At 58.5% G+C, this 12,092-nt stretch overlaps 2 protein-coding genes across 5 annotated transcripts in view; one reads left to right on the forward strand and one right to left on the reverse strand.

Moving 5' to 3' along the window:
• The first annotated feature begins 344 nt into the window (after positions 1 to 344).
• Positions 345 to 6,497, forward strand: MFAP2 (microfibril associated protein 2). Of its 4 annotated transcripts, none has more exons than XM_039842102.1 (9): positions 345 to 500; positions 2,833 to 2,910; positions 3,915 to 4,004; positions 4,233 to 4,259; positions 4,376 to 4,462; positions 4,588 to 4,632; positions 5,369 to 5,456; positions 5,708 to 5,781; positions 5,985 to 6,497. In XM_039842102.1, exons 2-9 carry the CDS (start codon positions 2,874 to 2,876, stop codon positions 6,086 to 6,088), a joined length of 552 nt encoding a protein of 183 aa, XP_039698036.1. In that variant the 5' UTR covers positions 345 to 500; positions 2,833 to 2,873; the 3' UTR covers positions 6,089 to 6,497. The 4 variants fall into 4 exon arrangements, with proteins under 4 accessions (XP_039698036.1, XP_039698038.1, XP_039698037.1 ...); XM_039842104.1 differs by having other exon boundaries at positions 3,918 to 4,004; XM_039842103.1 differs by having other exon boundaries at positions 432 to 500; positions 2,749 to 2,910.
• Positions 6,498 to 7,678: 1,181 nt separating this feature from the next.
• Positions 7,679 to 12,092, reverse strand: part of CROCC (ciliary rootlet coiled-coil, rootletin) — a 36,324-nt gene continuing 31,910 nt past the window's right edge. Inside the window, exons 32-37 of the mRNA XM_039842106.1 lie at positions 11,388 to 11,612; positions 10,788 to 10,937; positions 10,273 to 10,473; positions 9,931 to 10,062; positions 9,110 to 9,289; positions 7,679 to 8,311 (exon numbers count right to left, since the gene is read on the reverse strand). Of these exons, the coding sequence (XP_039698040.1) occupies positions 8,225 to 8,311; positions 9,110 to 9,289; positions 9,931 to 10,062; positions 10,273 to 10,473; positions 10,788 to 10,937; positions 11,388 to 11,612 (975 nt within the window). The 3' untranslated portion in view covers positions 7,679 to 8,224. The remainder of the gene's footprint in view (positions 8,312 to 9,109; positions 9,290 to 9,930; positions 10,063 to 10,272; positions 10,474 to 10,787; positions 10,938 to 11,387; positions 11,613 to 12,092) is intronic.

The following is a 12,092-nucleotide window of genomic DNA, read 5'->3' on the forward strand; positions in this document are numbered from 1 at the left end:
ATGGGTAAGGAGACCCAGAAGGCACAGCCGGAGAGGCGGGAGGAACACCAGGCCCGGGAGGGTGTCCTGGAAGCTGGGAGAAGCCAGAGGGGAACGCGAGGCTTACTTCTAGCGGAGTGGCTATGGACGAACTACCTTTATGAGCCTTGGTTTCCTTCTCTGTAAAATGAGGTAACACGCCCACCTCACCACTGACTGCGGCCCAGATGGGATGGGGAGATAAGGAGAAAGCGTTCTGGACAGTAATGAAGTGTCGAACAGACGAGGTGTTGGCTCCGTGGGCACCGCCTCCCTTCAACCCCCTTCCCAGGGCCGCGCCAGAAGCGGGTTGAGGACCCGAGGGCGCGGCGGCCCGGGAGGCAGAGCTCGCGTTAGGACCCAGCGGATCCGGGGCTGGAGGGCGGGCGCCGGCCCGGAGGGGCCCGGAGGGGGCCTCGCTGCGGGCAAAGGGGCGGCTCCGGCGGGCGGACTCGGAGCGGGCGGCGGAGTGGCCCGGCCAGGTAGGCGCGGGCCTGGCGGCTGGACCTGGCAGGGAGCGCTTGGGGGACCCCAGCTGCGGGCAGGGGCGTCTGAGGGCCCCCCGAGGCATGGGGTGCGGAGCTCTTCGAGTCCTGATCCCGGGGGTGGCTGCCAGGGTCCCTAAAACCGGGCCGTCTGAGCAGATGCTAAGAGGGCACTTGGAAAGTTTGGGGTCGCTTTGAAGGGAGGGCTCGAGTTGGGAAGAGAGGGAAGCACGTGTTTGGGGGGAGCCAGGTGGGGCGTCGGGGGTGGGGGCGACTTTTGTTCTCCCAGGGAGGCTGGAATGTGGCGGGTGGGGTGGGGTCGGGGTGTGCGGCGGGACGCCGGGACAGAGACGCGGAGAGACAAAGACAGATCAGACACTGGGAGAGCGCGCCGGGCGCTTCCGTGGCTGATTGTTCCCAGCTGTGCAGGCTGCAACATCTGGTTTCCTCCAGCCCGACCCCGGCCCGGCCTCCTGAGCAGGCAGAGCCTCCGTCTGAGTGAGCGTGGGGGCAGGGGGCTCCGAACAGGCCTCGCTTGACCCCTCCCCAGGACCGCAGAGGGGAGAGGGTCCTCTGCTGTGGAGCGGGTGGGCAGCCTCCTGGGCTGGTCCCGGCCTCCTCCACACTCCCCAAAATCCGAACTCTAGAAGTGCTTGGAGATGTCCGGCCCCTGGTACTGTTCATTACCCTCACCGGACTCTCATCTTTACAGCCACACCCCTTGCCCTGGGTCCCTTCTGGCCAGTGAGCCTGGGCTTGGGTGCCAGACCTGGGGAGGAAAAGACTCCACAGAGGAGGCTGAGAGCCCAAGGAAGGGGCTTTGAGGACAGACAGAGGCCACTTCCCACAGACAGTCTGTAAAGCCCCTTAGGCCCCAACTCAAGGCCTCCTCCAGAGTGGTGACAGTTCCAAGAAGCCTGGCTGCCACCAGCATAGGGGGACGAGAATGGGAGAGTGAGGCTCTGTGGGGAGTTGCGCTAGCCAGGAGGGGGCCGAGGGCTTTCAGAATGGGGATGTGGGGAGCCCAATGTCCCCCGCCTCTGGGGCAGCTTGAGTCATGAGTCTCATCTCCCTCACCCACTCCACTGCACCTCAGTTTCCTCACCCACCTCATCAGACTGCAGTGCGGGTTGAACGCGTGAGATGGGCAGGGGGTCTCACAGAAGTCTCAAGATTGGGAGGAAGGAGAGAAAGAAGCCCGTGTTTCTACCGCTTTCCTCCCCCTCCCTAGACTCCCAGGGGGAAATATGGCCAAGGTTTTCAGTTAGCTGTCTGGAAGAACTCTCTTTGTTGTGGCAGAGAGGGGACCTCCTGGATAAATGAGCCCGTGAGCTCTCTCCCAGCCCTCCCAGCAGAAGGCTGACAGTCTGAGGCTGCCTTCCACTGAGCTGGGACTGGACGTGGGGGCCTGTAGACTCTGCCAAATCCACCGTGGGGCCAAAGACTGGAGGCTGGACGCAACCGGAGTTCTTGAACTTCAAGAGCCTGGTGAAAACTATGGACCACTGCCCTGTCCCCCGCAAATTATACAACACTTGTCGTACAACGTTAGTGGTTTCAGCACTCCTGGGCTGGTGACATATGGTCCCCTCCAGCACTGCCCTTCTAGGAGCCAGAGAAGCCCTCATTAGACTCCACCCTAAGTGCTTCCTGCTGCTGCAGACAAATAGACCACAGTCTCGTGAGTCTGATGGACAGCCAGGTCTTGGGAGGCCTGGCAGTAGAGGAATCTTCTGGGGGTGGGAGCCCTGCCCAGCCCTGGTTTCCTCAGGGGCCCCTGGGGTCTGAGTATGCATGCAGTTTCCTGCTGAGCAAGATGCTCAGGGCCCAGGGGCTAATCAGGAGCAGGTGGTGGGTTTGGCAGACAGTGCTGAGTCTAGGCTGTGATGTTGGCTGGACAGGGCTGGGGTCCCGAGGATGGGCCTAGGGTCAGGCATTTGCGTGATCAGTGCATTAGACACCTGGGGAGGTGCTAAACCAAAGGGTGGGCGTGGTAGTGGGCAAAGAGTAGGGTCGGGGGATTAGAAATGGTGGGGGATTACACGTGTTCTCTTACTGAGCGGGGCATGGTAGTCTGTCCATTTTTCAAGATCAGCCCTGGAGCCAAGTTGGAGGCCTTGTCCCTTGGGACCCGAACACTCAGGGGGCCATCAAAGACAGCCTATGTCCCTCCAAAGTGGTTCCCCCTCCAGAATTCCAGGCCCTCCATGTGCCTAGCTTCTATTCGGAGTGCCTCTTCCTCCAGGCTGACTTCAGGGGAGCGGAGGTGGGTTCAGCAGTCCTGGATTAGTGGGCCTGGGATGCAGGTTGCCCTCTCCTCTTCCTCCAGCTGTCCTCTGACACCAGCCCAGCCCGCCTCACTGTGTAGCGATGAGAGCTGCCTGCCTCTTCCTGCTATTCCTGCCTGGTGAGTGGCGCCTGGGGATGCGGGGAGCTCCCCTTATGTAGGTGAGAGTGAGGTTTTTTGGGGAGGAAGCTGGCAGTGAGCTCCCTGGGTCCCAGGGCCTCCTGCCTCCTGGACCACAAACTTGACTGGCCAACCACTCCGAAAGCCAGAGGCATTTCCTGGACCCTTACCCCAACCATCCACAGCAGCAGGTAGGCAGGATTCTGGAGAGGGGGCCCACAACCAGGCACCAGGAGTCTATGCTTTTCCTCTTACTTACTGACTCTCTGGGAGCTGATGTGCAGGAAAGGGGGGCACCCAAGGCAGGGAATCTGGAGGCTTGGGTTTTAGACCTATTTGAGGCCCGACCACCCTATACCATCTTGATCTTAGAGGGGTCCCTTTTGGTTAAGAGAGGAGTTATCAGTGGAGATCAAAAGACCCTGCCTGGTCTAACATGCATTTGTTTAGCAGATATTTGTTTAGCTCCTACTATGTGCCAGGTACTGGGCTAGGCCCTGGCTACAGCAAAAAACCAGGCAGACAAATCTCTGCCCTCCTGGTGCTGCCAGTCTAGGGAAGGGAGGCCTATGTTATCAAGTAGACATGATAAATGTCTGATTGTATCCAGTGCTATGGTGGAAATAAACGGGAGGATGAGATGGAGAGGGTGGGTGGGCCAGCAAGAGCCTGTTAGAGCTGAAATTTCAGTTGAAACCTGAAGGGAGGAGAAGGTGACGGGGATTATAGGCCCAGGGAGATCAAGTGCAAAGGCCCTGGGGCAGGCAGGAGCACGCCAAGTTCCACGAACAGCCAGGAGACCAATGTGGAGGAGATGGGCAGGATGATGTCAGTGAAGCGACAAAGGACCAGGAAGTGTAAGGGCCTTTATGCTCGAGGAAGGAGTTTGGATCCTGTGGGTCTAAGCGTCTTAGGGATTTGCAGGCCTGCTGGACCTCCACCTACCTTCCCCAGAAATGCCTCGGGCATTTTAGAGCACCTTCTCATGCTTTGCCTTCCCTCAGCAGGCCTTCTGGCTCAGGGGCAATATGACCTGGACCCTTTGCCGCCATTCCCAGACCATATCCAGTACACCCACTATAGTGACCAGATCGGTAAGGCCTTGTTCACCACCCCCGGCCCCCTCGGGCCTCCCCAGCCCTGCCATGTCATCAAGGCCTGGCTCCTCAAGAGGTGCGCAGCTCAGCTAGGTGGGGACCGGGTCGGGTAGAGTGATGGGATTTGCAGACGGGATGGTCCCTGGCTCGGTTATAACCTCCTTTGCCCCTGGGGCTGAAAGCTAGCCTGACTCCCAGCAATTCGATGTTCATCTTTGTTTTCAGACAACCCGGACTACTATGATTATCAAGGTAAGCATGTGAGGGAGAGGGGTGCAGATAGTTGGGTGGGCATCTGGGTGGGGGCGCCCATGGAGACCTGGGGGGTCGGGGAAATGAGGAGACTCCCTTATCATGTCCTGTTCCAGAGGCGACATCTCGGCCCTCCGAGGAGCAGTTCCAGTTCCAGTCCCAACAGCAAGTTCAACAGGAAGTCATCCCGGCCCCCACCTTTGGTAAGCTACAAGCTCCTGTCAACCCTGGGAGTGGGGTTTTTGTGCCAGGGCTGAGAGAGGTGACCCTATTCTGCCCTGAATAGACCCCTCTCAAAGATCTCTACCTCCCCCTCTCCCAACGCCAGAGCCAGGAAATGCAGAGACGGAGCCCACGGAGCCCGGGCCTCTGGGTAAGAGCTTCCCTCACAGCTGGAGAAACAAGCATGGCCCCGAAAGTTGGGGCGGAGTGGGGTGCAGCCCTGGTAGAACAGAGACAGCCAGGCCTTTCGCTCTTGCTGGGGTAGGTGGTGGGGTGGGGGGCTTGCAGATGTGCCCATTTAGGCCGGCAACTTCAGGGCCGCATAGGCAGCTCCAGGAGCTCCCTCTGCCCCTTGGGCCTGGCAGGAGGCTGAGTTGGCTGCAGCCTTGGGAGGGGCCCTCTACTCCCAGACGCTGGGGAGGGGCAGGGAGCATGCTGGGGGCTTCCTGCCAGCGGTGGTGCTATGGCAGGCCAGGCTGGATGCGGCAGGAAGCCCAGGCTGGCTCAGCCAGCCCCATGCTGCTTCAGCCAAGAGCCTGAGAGAGACTGTGAGGTAGGGTGTGCTCCCCTGTAAGGTCGGTGTGGGCTTCTGTGACTGTATGCATGTGGATTTGTGTCTGAATTTATGTGTTTCAATATATGCTCAGAAGTATGGTTGTGAATTTGTTTCTCTGTAAATACTTGTATAAAATTGGGCAGCCCCAGAATGTTACGTGTGCATATGTTGGGCATATGTGTGTATGTGTGTGTCTGGGCTAGATCAGGGGGTGCGGAGTGTACCCAGATCCCAAAATGAGATCCAGTCTCCAGTGGGCAAGGTTGGGGGCCACCCCCCCCAACCCTGGGCCCCAAGCTGCACCCCCAGTCTGATTCCGCCTGTCATCCAGACTGCCGTGAGGAGCAGTACCCATGCACCCGCCTCTATTCCATACACAAGCCCTGCAAACAGTGTCTCAACGAGGTCTGCTTCTACAGGTGAGCACAGGCAGGGCCTGTGGGGTGAGGGTTGGGGGGGGAGGGGCTGAGTCGGGGGACGGGGGACAGCTCCAGCCAGCCCAGGTAGGGTTTGGAGGAAGATCATGAATCCTGAAGTTGAGCTCAACTCTGGTTTAGCCCTGGCTTGGAGGCTGGGACTCCCAGGCTGCAATGCCAAGTCCTACCCCAGGCTCTCCCAGTGGAGCTGGCTAAGGGTGAGACTGACACCTCCCCTGACCCCATCCCCCCAGCCTCCGCCGAATGTACATCATCAACAAGGAGATCTGCGTCCGCACAGTTTGTGCCCACGAGGAGCTCCTCCGAGGTAGGAAGCCTCCAACCCTCAGCCTTCTCCCTGCCTCTTTTCACTCATTATCTACCCACCTGATGTTTATTTGTGTGTAATGTGCCTGGGGCCACTTCCAGGGGATCCCGAGATCAGGATCACCAGGGTTGAGGATAGGGGAGCAGTTCCTATCACCCATCCCCAACCCTGACCCCAACTCCTTCCTGCCCTTCCCCCAACAGCTGACCTCTGTCGGGATAAATTCTCCAAATGTGGTGTGATGGCCAGCAGCGGCCTGTGCCAATCGGTGGCGGCCTCCTGTGCTAGGAGCTGCGGGGGCTGCTAGGGTGGAGCTGGCACCCAAAACTTGGCCCCTCCTCGGATCCGGGGTCCTCAGGCCCTGCCTGACCTGGTGCTTTTCTCCCCTGCCTGACATTTCTTTTATTCTGTAAAAAGTTAGTGGACTATGGCTCTGGGGGTTGTCTCAGGCCCCTCCCCCAACATGTGGCCACCCCTGGGGTGCAGTGGGGGCCCCCCACTGCCAGGTCTTCGCCCCCAGGTGGGGGGCATCCCAGGCCTTTCTGTGGGACCAGGGCCTCCGATGTGCCTTCTCAGCCCCTCTGAGGACAGTCTCTCCCCCAGTCCCCCAAGGTAGGCTATGCCCCTCACCCCAGCTGGTCTGCTTGGATTTCCTACAGCCCCCGGGCATAGACCACCTCTATTTTATACAAAATTAAAAATAAGTTTTTACAAAAGATTCAGAGTCAGTCACTTTTCCAGAGCAGAACACAGAGGGGTGGCGAGGTGCCTCCAGTACTGCCTGTTGAGATGACCTGTGGCCTTGCCTCTGCAGACCCAGCCCTGCCTCTCCACCCACCAGCATCAGCTCTGAGCTACCAGAAAGATAGGCCATGACACCTGCCCCTGGGGGTGTGTGTGTGCGCACGCGTGTGCATGCGCGTACCCATTGTGTGTCTGTGGTGCAGGGAGTTACATTATAAATAGAAATTTCAGGGACACAGCTTTCTCACTGCCAGGGCATGAGACCCCGTCATCAGAGGGGTGCAAGCCAAGATGGAAGACCACCTGTGTGGAAGCATGAGGGTGTGTATAGGGTGTCAGGCAGGAGGTCAAGGTAGGTGGACTCTGAGATCAGGGCTTTATGCGGGGAGAGGAGGTCTGGTGTGGGTCAGAGGACAGAAAGCAGGCCAGCCGATATAATACCTCCCCGTGGCTGGCATGTAGGGACCGGGCTCTGCGTGAGTGCTCAGCATGCCGTCCTGTTTAACCTTCCGAAAAGGCCTATGTAGTGGGCATAATAAATATCCCCATCTCGCAGACAGGGAAACTAAGTCTAGAGGCATTAAGTAACCCGCTCAGGGGGCCACAGCTAGAATTGGCAGAGCTGGAGCAGAACCAGACTCCACTGGACTCCACGAATTCCAGTAATTTCTCCTTGCAAACACACTGATTGAACACCTTCCATGTGTACGCTCTCATAACCACCCTGGGGTGGCGGGGCAGGTTCCCATCTTACAGATGAGCAAAATGAGGCCCTGACAGGCTACGCAGCTTTGCCCAAGCTCACTCAGCAGAGCCAGGGCAAGACCCCACGTTCACTCCCAGGCCTGCATTTGTTCACTGCGCTGCCTGTCACTATCCGGAGGGCGGGCTCTGTTCTGAGGGGCCAGGGGACGGGGTGAGAAAGCTCCAGCTGGAGAGTCAAGCTGTGCGGGTTGAGTCACAGCTCCAAGCTTCAACAGCTCCTTCTGTTAAATGGACCTTGGAGGCCTCCCCACCCTGACATCTTGAGGCTGGTAAGTTCCACAGGCCTTTCTAACACCTCCCCACTCCCTGAGCCCCTCACTGGGGGACCCCACCTGTCTCCCAGGTGGAGGCGGCACACTGAGAGTTAAAGGGATAGGTCTGTACAAAATCATTTTTAGAAAACGGTTACTTCTTATTACAAAAACACAACAGTTCTGAACAGTTAACATGGTAAAAAGGTATAAAAATACAGGGACTCTGAACTCCAAAGAGTTCCTGACAAACACTCCGAACTAAGGCGGCGAGATCTCCGGGAAGCCAGGGCAACGCCTGAGCCTCTGACCCTTGTCCTAGGCTTGGGGACCCCTTCATCTCTCCCATGAGGCAGAAACAAAGGGCTTTGGCTCTTGGCTCTGGCTCAGTCACTCTCAGGAAGGATCTCGTACGATCTGGAGCAGCTCCTCCGGGGAAGGGTGGCTGGACTGAGGTGGGGCCCACAGCAGGTGGCTCTGATGATACCAGGAAGCCACTGTGGGTCTGGCCTGGCACTGGAGTCCCACCTCTCAGAACTGCCAACCCAGGCCCTCCTCACCCCAAGCCGAGCTCTGGTGGCCCCGGCTGGCCCAGGCTCTGCGTGGATCATGCTGGAGAGGAGGCTTCTCTCCTCCCTGACCACGGGGCTGCCTGTTCCTTAGGGTACCAGCCAGGAAGGGGCTCACTTCTCTGTGGGGTCGGAGGCAGGGGAGAAGGATGCCGAACTCCTTCGAAGCTCCTGCTGCAACTGTCCCTTCAGAGTAGACACCTGGAAAAGAAAGAGAAGGTAGAGCCAGCCCGGCCAGCCCAGGTCCTCAGCCTGACTTCACAGAAAGGCGGGTAACTGCAGCTGGACCCCAGAAGGGACCCAGTGCTGCCTGTTGCAGGAAAAACGGGTCTTACTGAGGACCAGGGTATCTATCTTCTTCCCTTCTGTTCCATGGTACAGTTAGGTGTCCTCTGAATGCTCAGCATCAATTTGGGAGCCCCCCTATACCCCCTCTCACCTCTCCGATAGGACTGACACTGGCCTGACTCCAGGGGTGGACCTGTGACCCAGGCCTGTCCTATCAGAGCAGCCTTGACATGCAGACACGATCGGGTCAGGATGGTCAGGGAGGGGCCTGGGATCAACGCTGGCCAATGAGGAGGATGCCTGGGACTTTTGCTGTTGCTCTCAGTAAAAGGCGCCCTCTCTCCCCGGGGACTGAGGACTGTTGGGATAACCTGAGGCTGGAGCTGCTGAGGCCACCTGTGCTGCCCAGGGAGAGGGCCTGCCTGGGCATGGAGAGAGGACAGCAGAGCCATGGCAAAGGGACTGTTACAATGACATCACTTGAGCCTATGTCCCGCCATGGTTGACAATGGCATGGATCCACTGGACCATTTCAGTTATGGGTGCCATTGACCGCTTATACCCAAGAGGTCGCACTCAGCCCTCGCCCCCTTCTCCTCTCCCCTTCCCCCTCTTCTAGGTTCACACTTCCATCCTGGCCCAGCTTCCCTAGGCAGGAGTCCTGCTGGTTCCCAGCAGGGGAGGGGCTGGAGCCCAGCCAGGCCTGAGTACCTGTTCCTCCAGCCCACGCACCCTCTGCCGGTGGGCCCGCTCCCGAGCCTCCAGGGTGCGTTCTGTCTGCACCTGGGCACTGCGCAGACGCGCCACCTCCTGCTGCAGCTCCAGCTGTTGCTGCTCCTCTGCTTCCAGCCGGGCTGGGCTCTGGTCCTGCTCTAACACCACCACCTGGGCCTGCCAGAGAAGCCACTAGTCAGGGGTCTGGCCCCATGTGTGTGTGCATGTGAGCATATGCACAAGGGGGTGTTAGGTACCTCCCCGGAGCAGGAACCTAAAGGCTCCTTGGGGCAAAACCAGTGTAGGCAGTGAATTCAGGAGAGATCCTTGCTTGTCCCTGACCCCCTGCCCTCCTGGCCTGCAGATTAGGGTACCTAGACAGATGTACGCATGTGCACGTGCACGCACACGCACACACACACACAGACGTATTCAAAAACAGGCCCATATACATACAGGCACACAAGCAAACATGAATACTCATGCAAAAAGCCCAATAACTCTTGCACACACCTACACACATAAAGACATCTGTATGCACTCATACCGCTCCATGTCCACAACATATGTGCACACACAGGTTCACATGCTAACTGGCTGTTAGCATTTCTTTTCTCTCCACTCTGGGGAGGACCCCCCTCAGGGATCTTTGGGCTGACTCCTCCAGAGTCTTGGCTCGTAGGTTGTGAGGTTGAGGACACTGGGCTGGCTGAACTATCAGTAACTCTTGGGACTACCTGGCACTCAGCCTGGGGTTGGGAGTGGGGCCCAGAGCTAAAGAGAGAGGGGGTCCAGGGTTGGGTGGGCAGGGGTGGGACCTCCAGCAGCTGGATCTGCCTCTGGGCCTCAGCCAGCTCCAGTTCCGCGCCCGTGAGTGTGCGGTCCAGGCGGCCCTTCTCTGCACTTAGCCGCACTGTATCCTCATGGCTGCGAAGCTTCTCCCGCTCCACCTAGGCAGGGAGAGCAGGAGGGGAGCAGGGTGCCCGGAAAGGAGGAAGGTCCCGGGGGGGGAAGGGGCTCAGGGTGGGGTGTTGCTTAGAGGCAGCAGGACCAGGAGCCAGGAGGAACCTGAGGCCCCCAGACCCTAGGGACATGCAGCTGGGACCAGCAATGGCTAGGACCCAGAGGAGGTGAGGGGAGGGCCTTGAGGAGCAGCCCACCTTGTCCAGTGTCTTCTTGAGGGCCACCCGTTCCTTCTCCAGCCGTAGGGCTGACCGCTCCACCTCCCGCTTCTCAGCCTCCAGCTGAGCCAGCGCGTGCTGCAGGCTGCCCAGACGCTCCTGCAGCAGCTGCCGCTCGTCCTGCAGCTTCTGGACCATGTGCAGGGCCGTGGCCTCAGCTTCTTGTCGCTGCCGCAGCACCTGCAGCAGAAGCCGGCAAGTCCCTAATCACTCTGGGCCTCACTGTGTGCACCTGAAGCTTGGGGAGGACAGTACCAGCCTACCATGCCCACTCACTCAGCTGGGCAACTGTGAGGCCCGCACTAGGGAACTGTCACCTGAGGCCAGGCAGCTCTCCTCGCTGGGCCTCAGTTTCTCCATCTCTATAATGGAAGTACCATGTTTCTTTTCATTCCTGGGCTTGTGGATTGTGGGGGGTCCTTCCTCCCAGGAGGCTGAGCCTGGGTTTGGGATGAGGTTGAAATAGGTGGGAAGGTCCCCACCCCATCCCTCACCTCCTGCAGCTGTTGCAGCTGGCCCTCCGCCTCCACCCGCTGCAGCTCCAGGTCCGCCAGCTCACCCCGCATCGTCTGCACCTGCTCGCCCAGGGAGCTGCTCTGTTTCCGGGCCTCAGATAGCGCCTGCCGAGCAGCCTCCAGCCGTTCCTGGGGGACAGAGGCTGATGGTGCCAGGCTGGCCTGGGAGCTCTGAGGCAGAGTTCTCTCCTACTCTGTATCTTGGGTCAGGTTCTCAGCCCATAAAACAGGTAGTCATCTCACCTGGAGGGTGAGCCAGACAGCAGGCCTGGCCCACAGCCTACCTACTACTAACTGCATAAGGTGGGACCCCTCAAACCTCAACTCTCCCCCATTAACCTTACACCTGGATCCTTCAAGCCTGTATTAGTAGGCTGTTCTTTTGTATCCCACTCCCCAGAACCTCCTTTAATTGGATGATTTTCTCATTAGGCCCATCCCTCCCTCTCGTTGATTGGTTCTTTAGGGTTTTTAACACTTTCCCATTGGCTGGCTCTCTACCAGGCCCCTCCAAGCCTGCCCTATTGACTAACTCTCTCTCTGGGTCCACCCCACAGCCAGACTCTGGGATCCCGATACCTGGAGCACTTGGCGGTCATGTTCACAGGCAGTCAGGGTCTTCTGCAGTTGCAGATTCTTGTCCTGGGTGCTGGAGAGGCTGGCGCTGTTCTGGGCTAAGGCCTCCGTCAGGCCCTGCACCTTGTCACGAAGGGCCCCCTCGCTCTCCTCCACCTTGGCCAGGGCCCCGCTCAGCCGCTCCACAGTCAGCTGCAGAGTCCCTGCCTTCATCTCACTGTCTGCCACCTGGCAGGAAGGCAGACAGGATGGTAAAGTGGCCTCTAGAAGAAAGGTCCAACCCAAGCCAAGAGAAACCCTTCCCTCTCTCTAGGCCTTCATCACCGATATTTATTGTTCCTATGCGCTCAGACTGGCTCAGTCTACTGCCACCTAGGCCCCATCCCACTGCCACTCTCACTCAGAGTACCATCAGCCTGGTTGTCTCAGACCCCATGGTCTCCTCCATTCTAATTCCCCTCTCCTCCCTATTACAGAGGAGAAAGGGTATCTACTACAATCCTGGAATTTTCTGTTGTTGACTTTGGTGTGTGACTATGCAGGGCCAGGAGAATTGCTGAACATTCTAGTTAGAGACAAGCTTCCTGGCAGCCAAGGCAAAAGGGGAAATGAGCAGAATCTACAAATCTAACTTGTCCCACATGCTTCCTATGAGTGCAGATTCTGTCATCAACCAGTCCTAAATTCTCATGTCAGCTCTGCCTCTTA

This window comes from Pteropus medius, unplaced genomic scaffold (assembly GCF_902729225.1).
Source record: "Pteropus medius unplaced genomic scaffold, Ma_sr-lr_union100, whole genome shotgun sequence".
Classification (NCBI taxonomy): domain Eukaryota; kingdom Metazoa; phylum Chordata; class Mammalia; order Chiroptera; family Pteropodidae; genus Pteropus; species Pteropus medius.

Coding starts and splice junctions, on each gene's coding strand:
- MFAP2 (XM_039842102.1), top strand. CDS start 2,874: ATGAGAGCTGCCTGCCTCTTCCTGCTATTCCTGCCTG. Junction 4,005..4,232: donor CCACTATAGTGACCAGATCG/GTAAGGCCTTGT, acceptor CTTTGTTTTCAG/ACAACCCGGACTACTATGAT. Junction 4,633..5,368: donor CACGGAGCCCGGGCCTCTGG/GTAAGAGCTTCC, acceptor CCTGTCATCCAG/ACTGCCGTGAGGAGCAGTAC.